This window comes from Dichomitus squalens (assembly GCF_000275845.1).
Source record: "Dichomitus squalens LYAD-421 SS1 unplaced genomic scaffold DICSQscaffold_20, whole genome shotgun sequence".
NCBI lineage: Eukaryota > Fungi > Basidiomycota > Agaricomycetes > Polyporales > Polyporaceae > Dichomitus > Dichomitus squalens.
In genome coordinates this window covers 11,440-19,070 of record NW_006766902.1, presented here as the reverse complement: position 1 = coordinate 19,070, position 7,631 = coordinate 11,440, and the positions used below count along the sequence as shown (strand labels likewise).

Genomic DNA, 7,631 nt, shown 5'->3' with positions numbered 1-7,631 from the left:
CCAAAACAAACAAGGGCAAAGCTTACTGATGCAGAGGTTGGTGCTGAGAAGCGAAGCAACCAGAGGTGACACAGCAAGAGATGTGAAGAGGTGTATTCCCTAGACTAGAAGGGGCAGTAGAAGGTAGGGCTGCTAGCTACCTACAGAGGAGATGGGGGATCGACGAGAAGATCAAGTCTGACGTTCCCTGCCTCAGACTCCCTACTATATATACTAATACAATGGTGCACAGACCAGGTACCTATTGACCATCGTTTGGTCAGAGTTCTCTGCCTCATGTCCTACCCTCTGACCTGCCTCATGGTGACCTTACGACTAATACCTGAGTTGTGCCGAGTCCGGACCCCTCCCAATGAGTAAGCGCTCCTGCTGTCACATCAGTCACCTGCCTGTGAGTGAGGATGGGCGTTCCTGTTCGTCACGAGGTCTGGGGTTCGATCCTGGCCCCTCCACTTTCCGATACAAGTTGTCCGCGGTCAAGGTGAGCGTCTGTTCCAGTACACATGACCCCCAGGTCACGTGGCACGAGAAAACTGTGACACTATGGCACCCGGTCGCCTTCTACTCCAAGTCTCTCAATGTTCATGAGCGCAACTACGAGATATACGACAAGGAGCTCTTAGCAATCATCCAAGCCTTGGAGGAATACCGGCACTACCTGGAGGGACACCCTGAACCAATTGAGATCTGGTCAGACCATCTCAACCTCACCTACTTCCGACAAGCACAGAAGCTCACACGCCGACAAGCCCGATGGAGTTTGTTCATGTCCCGCTTCAACTTCGTTCTGAAGCACCGCCCTGGAAAGACAATGCTACGAGCCGACCCTCTGTCCAGGAGGCCAGATCATGAAGAGGGGGTAAGCAGTGATACCTTCGGACAGACACTGCTGAAACCCGAGTTTTTTGCAATCAAAGCCATGCAACCTGGTCATGTCTCCATCGTCAACGACGAGGAACTGCTCGAACACATCAAGAAGGCCCTTGAAGATGACAAAATGACGAAGCACTACAAGGAATTGCTAGCTAGTGGACCCCGGGAGTTTGGAAAGTACCTGCAAGATTGGAACATGGAGAACGGTTTACTGTTACGACGCGGCAAAGTCTATGTGCCCAAGGACCAAAGCATCCGCCTCAACCTGCTCAAACTACATCACGACACGTTATTAGCAGGACACCCAGGAAGGTGGAAGACCTTGGAGATCATTGCATGGAACTATTGGTGGCCCGGCATGTCAATCGATGTCAAGAAGTACGTACAAGGATGCGACACTTGCCAACGAAACAAGTCAGTCAGGAAACCACCGTACGGATTACTGCAGCCAAACGAGATCCCCGCTGGACCATGGGAAATCTGGTCAATCGATATCATCTCTCAGCTTCCGCCGTCGGTTGATAGACACGGCAACACCTTCACCGCGATAGTAGTAGTAGTGGATCGTCTCTCGAAACGGTCCCACTTCTTTGCAGCTGACGACCATTTCTCGGCAACAGAAGCAGCTGAGCTCATCTACGAACACATCCTGAAACACCATGGCCTACCGCGGCAGATCATCTCTGACCGAGGCACGCAGTTTGCGAGTGCAGCGTTTAAGGAGTTTTGCAAATTGCTAGGAATTCGATCGTCAATGTCCACGGCTTATCACCCACAAACAGACGGACAGACTGAGCGAGTCAACCAGTCACTTGAGCAGTACCTTCGAATCTTCACAGAACACCGACCAGACGATTGGGCATCTCTTCTGTCCACCGCGGAGTTTGCGTACAACAATGCCCCACACGAGTCAACCGGCCTGTCGCCCTTTTTCATTGAGTACGGATACAACCCAAAGATGGCTCCCGACATTCATGAAGAACTTGCCTTCCCATCCCTCGAAGACGTGTTCCACAATCGTGCAGAAGCAAGGGAACAAGCGCAAGCGTCACTCACCATGGCTGCCGAACGGATGAAGTGGTATTACGACCAAGGCCGTGTGGACCCTCCCTTTAAGGTTGGCGACAAAGTTATGCTCAAAGGACACGACCTCAAGATCCGCAACTCGTCAGCCAAGCTCTCAGCCAAGAACTATGGGCCGTACGAGATAACGGAGAAGATTGGACCCGTCGACTTCAGAGTCAAACTTCCGCCGCAGAACAAGGTGCATCCCGTCTTCCATGCTTCAAAGCTTATCCCCTACCATGAAGACGAGATCGGCAACCGCAATCCGGAGAAGCCTGACCCCATCGAAGTTGAAGGCCACGACGGGTTTGAGGTCGAAAAGATCCTAGACTCCCACGTCAACCGTGGATACATGCAATACTTCGTCAAATGGGCTGGCTACGATGTCTCTAAAGCAACTTGGGAGCCTGTACGGAATGTCAAATACGTGAAGGAGCTACTTGATGAGTTCCATGCTCTCCATCCAAACACACCGAAACCAATCGCTCTCAACAACCCACGACCAGTCACCCGGGAGTTTCAACGCAATATCTGGTTTGAACGCTTCGCAGGAGCTCAGATCTTGAAGAGGGGGTAGTGTCACAGTTTTCTCGTGCCACGTGACCTGGTGGTCATGTGTACTGGGACAGACGCTCACCTTGACCGCGGACAACTTGTATCAGAAAGTGGAGGAGCCAGGATCGAACCCCAGACCTCGTGACGGCCAGGAGCGCCCATCCTCACTCACTGGCAGGTGACTGATGTGACAGCAGGAGCGCTTACTTATTGGAAGGGGTCCGGACTCGGCACGACTCAGGTATTAGTCGTAAGGTCACCATGAGGCAGGTCAGAGGGTATGACATAAGGCAGAGAACTCTGACCAAACGATGGTCAATAGGTACCTGGTCTGTGCACCATTGTATTAGTATATATAGTAGGGAGTCTGAGGCAGGGAACATCAGACTTGATCTTCTCGTCGATTCCCCATCTCTTCTGTAGGTAGCTAGCAGCCCTACCTTCTACTGCCCCTTCTAGTCTAGGGAATACACCTCTTCACATCTCTTGCTGTGTCACCTCTGGTTGCTTCGCTTCTCAGCACCAACCTCTGCATCAGTAAGCTTTGCCCTTGTTTGTTTTGGTGGCACAGCTCGTTGGCTGTGACAGCTGTCCAAGAGCTCAAAATCATCTACTCAGGTGTGTTCCACCATAGAGGTCGTCGTCCTGCGTGTTCTTGTCGACCCTAGACGTTATCTGCCTGATTTCGTAAAGCACGGTGCTCAGATGCTTGCCTGTGATTTATGGGAACTTGAAGTTGTTGCTGAACGAGTGTGAACACAAGAAGTTCTGCGCGAACATCTCGTACCGGGATAGGTAAAATCTGATATGGCATGAGAGGCAAGTAGGCAATGGCACAGGTCTACCCTCGGGTGTCACCTATGTGACCCTCAATCCAACCCGTGATATACCCTTACCCGTGACCCGGGGGTCACAGCGGGTCAAGGGTGCGAGCACCGGTATGGCGGGTACGGGTCAACCCCAGGGTTTACCCGCTGCTTACCTAGCTAACTGAGTGTCCGCAGCACACTAAACAGCAATGTAACCTTAATAACAACCCGTAAGGAGCTCAATAACAACCATAAGTAGCTTATAGTAGCTGGTTGGAGCGGTCCGAACAGAAAAGCGACAGAGAAATGGATTGGCACCAGGCTGGATTGAACCCGAGACCTCACGGTCTGAGCACAGCCGCTCAAAAGCCATTAACTACTACACCATAGCAGCTTATACCAAAATATATTTATGGGTTTATACATACGCGTTTCGGGCGCTTACTCAAGCGCTTATACCCGTAACCCTTACCACGGGTCAAGGGTTTGGCAAGGGTCAGGGGCTGGTGACCCTTGATCTGACCCTTAGCACTCGACCCTTGGTAACCCTTGAGGGTCAGTGACACCTTGCTATTGCCTAGAGGCGAGGGACGCAGGCTACGCTGCTTTGGGTTCGGACGTTGTTCGTCAGCACTGATTAGTTGCCAACATGATAAACTTGGGGCTGTGAAGACAAAGATTAGATCCGACTAGAGTCGAAGCAAGATCTTCAGTCAGTAAGGAAAGACTGTATTGCAGTAACGAACTGTACCTAGAGTCGAAGCAAGACTACAAAGGTTAAGTAAGTAACTACAAGTTAGAGGTAAAGGTAATGAAGTACTCACTCTTCAGTCAGTAAGGAAAGACTGAAGAGGGAGGACACAATCTGAAGTCCTTATATACTACAGAGAAGTGTCCATGACTAATCGAAGAGTGGTTAGTCACATGTACCATAGTGCGATGAATATTACGATGGTGAAAGAATTGCGACGTATCGCACCATAGGATGAGTAAGAGATGAGTAAGGCATAGACCTGTCTAGACCGTTCTGGAGTAGTACAGATTGTCCTAGACAGTACCAGAAGAGTCCGGAATCATAGCTATAGTACACGAGCAGAGAGTCCCAAATAAGGTAACATACTACATAAGCGACTACAGCTAAGCGCTAGGAGACGCATAGCCTTGTGTAGTCCAGACTGGATAAGTCCAAGTTCAACACAACAGGTGCTCTGATCAAGGTCTTCGGCGAGCCCAGGCCTGCACCGATGCACGGCGCAGTCGAGTGTCACACTAGTGATGCGCCAACCTCGAGCAAGACACATCTGTGCGGTTGTTGCAGCGCTGAACATTCAGACGTTAATACAGAGGCAGGTTATGATTGCGAGAGTACGTACAATCCTCTTGTGGCCTTTGTACGCTAATACACATCTATAGACTTCACGCTGCGAGATGATTGGGAAATGCTCGCTGCGTCTTTTAGGGCAAAACAGGTGACCTCGAAGAAGAAACGCAAGGAGATTTTAGATAAGACGGGGAAACGATACTTGGTGATGGATGAGCTTACCGGATGGCTCCTGGTGTCCACATCGGCAATTGACTTCATGCACAACTTCTATGGTGCGTTGCTGCTTGACGTCGCCTGCCTGTAACATGGGTTACTGATAAGTCTTGAGGTATGGCATCACACATGTTCAAGGAGATCTTGATTGGCGGGTACCTTCTGGATGCGGATGGATGGTGGAGACTCCAGGACGTCGTCAACTCAATACAGTGGCCATCTGGAATAGGACGACTGCCCTCCAATGTACGTTTTTTGGTGTTTTCGAATATGCGATTTGGCTGATGAACCTAGCTGGGAGAGAACCGCGGACTTCCGAAGGCTGACCAGTGACGTCGCTGGGTAAACATCTAGTGCACTGTCCTCTGGTCGGTCTGGAGAGGTGAGGACGATAGGATCCGGCAAAGTGCACCTGACATCCCCTCGAACGCAAAGGCACGACCAAAATTTGAGCGCAATCTCATCAAGATATATTGTGTCTTCATATACGCCTCCCTCGCAGAATGGATCCTTGCAGCCAAGACCATCTCGAAGCAAGAAGTTGAACATGGACATCGCTTTCTACGGTGGTCCTGCCAGGAGATGGTCGCACTCGGAATTCATCTTGTCCCAAACTTCCATTACTCCATGCATTACCCTCAATTTTTTCGCCTCTTTGGGCCTGTCTATGCATGGTGGCTCTTCGCTCATGAGCGCTTCAATGGTGAGCTCGAGAAAGTCAATATTAATGGGCATGCGGATGGACAGATGGAATTGTCACTCACGCGCAACTGGATCGCCAAGCACCGTTTGCATGAACTTGTAAGTGGTCACCATTCCATGATTCGATATCTGACAAGTACATGTGTATAACAATAGATCTCCGCACTGCCAGTGGATGTGACCGCCCAGGAACGCAGCCTTCTTGAGCGCATCTGTACGGAGCAGGGCGCTGCTCGTGGAACACTCCGCACACAGATCGTCGCATTCGCACGTGGGTCCTCGACAATCCTCAAGCCCAAACACATCAAGAAACCCACTGATCTCGGATGTCTGCCTCACCCGGAGGTCTATCGGCTGCTCCTCGACTACATGCACTCTCAGAACCCCGCTCTCAACATCGCAGATGACATGACCCGCTCATGCGATTACGACACTATTTTTTTGGCGAATGGCTCCGCCAAACTCCTCCCCTTCATATCCAAAGATGGCCTTCATTTCGGATCAAGTGCTGATACACGAACACAAGCTGACTCATTTGCTTGCGTAGACTTTCCTGATGGTCGAATCCCATGCTATCTACTATACCATTTTGAAATAAACATCTCCGGTGTACCTTCCGTATTTTGCTCAGTAGTACAACACATGACCTCGGACGACAGTATGCCGACTTTCCCTTGGTCCATGTAGTGTGCACTCCATTTTTCTTGTCCGAAATCACCCTTACATCTCACATTATTTGTATAGCTCTACTGAACTAGGGATTTATGTTGCATACGTGCACCGCCTCAGCGCAATGGAAGTTATCAACAGTTTGCAGATTTCAGCCACCGTTGCCATCATCCCCATCACGAGCAATATTCGTGGACCCCACTATCCCATCTGGGTTGTACACTCCTTTGATCGTGTATGTCATCATTTTGTGCGTACCAAACTGCTGATTGCGATACAATTTCTACAGACCGGAATTGAGCCAGATGACATATGGTTTAACAACCTGCAAGAAGAACTCGACCAAGACCAAGATTCTGAGGATCGCTCAACTGGAACTTGATGTCGCACGAGCCGACAATTTTTTGGAGAGAACTGGGCGCTCAACACCTATAGCTAGTCAACATCTCTTCAACTCGTCAAATATCAAATCAGGGTCCAAACCATGCGTCACCTCAGCAACGCGTGCGCGCGCAGCCTCAACTGCGGTTGTGTCTGCACGCGGTCGTTTTGTCTTTCTCCCCGTCCCTTGCTTCCCTTGCTTCCGCTTTACAGGTTTCTCGACCGGATCGTCCTCTTCCCCCCACAATATACCATTCCTTGCCACTCGCCCCGACTCCATCCAATCGGGATTCGCCTGAAGGGCCTCCAGCCTAACCATCTATGTGCGAACACGATTGTTCAATTGAGCTTTAGGGGGCTTCACATGCTCAAGGTCTGCACCAGGCACTCGTTCTTTCATGAGTTGGGTGTCACGGACGTTGGACAGACGCCCCTTTTTGCCGCCCATTCCCCTCCCCTTGACACCCACCTTCCATTTTCGGACCATTTCCTCTCTTAGCCCATCCCAGTTTGGACACTGTAGATACGTTCCCACACCCGCATGCTACGTTCCCGTGATCGCCATGCCTTTACCTTTTCCTTCTCGCCCTTTGTTCTCCCTTTGTCATCTGCACTGCCTCGCTCTTGCGCCTTGTTTCACGAACCGCCCTCACGGCGCTACGTTTCCTTTTTGATTCGGACCATTGCCTCGTACGCTTCCTTATTGTTCACTACTCGCTATGGTTTCCCTTTGTCCGCACACGGACAATAGCTCCCTTTGTCCCCACGTCCGCTATTGTCCTACACCCCTTGTACTTCGTACCCATGGCGACGCTATTGTTCTCTAGCGCCCATTGTTCGTTCCCTGTATATAGCTGGATCCCTTGCTACCTGGAGACTCTAGTTTCGACCTCTTGTCTCCAGGTAAGCCATCGTGTATTTCGCTCTGTAGATACTTCGCTCAATACACAACTTGTCTCCAGTCCTGCCTGTTGAGCTCCGCTCCAGTCTCACTGCGATCAGAGCTCGTCGGCGCTCCTGCCTGCCTCGCTCGTCTCCAC

At 50.8% G+C, this 7,631-nt stretch overlaps 2 protein-coding genes across 2 annotated transcripts; both read left to right on the top strand.

Annotated features, from left to right (window-relative positions):
• Positions 1-4,546: 4,546 nt before the first annotated feature.
• On the top strand, positions 4,547-5,691 carry DICSQDRAFT_62921 (uncharacterized protein; the record flags this gene model as incomplete). Its single annotated transcript, XM_007366716.1, has 4 exons — positions 4,547-4,667; positions 4,716-4,915; positions 4,981-5,097; positions 5,194-5,691. 4 exons carry the CDS (start codon positions 4,547-4,549, stop codon positions 5,689-5,691), a joined length of 936 nt encoding a protein of 311 aa, XP_007366778.1.
• Positions 5,692-6,283: 592 nt separating this feature from the next.
• On the top strand, positions 6,284-6,592 carry DICSQDRAFT_63047 (uncharacterized protein; the record flags this gene model as incomplete). Its single annotated transcript, XM_007366715.1, has 1 exon — positions 6,284-6,592. A coding segment is annotated over one exon (309 nt), but the record flags the coding sequence as incomplete, so codon positions are not given.
• Between the last annotated feature and the right edge of the window lie 1,039 nt (positions 6,593-7,631).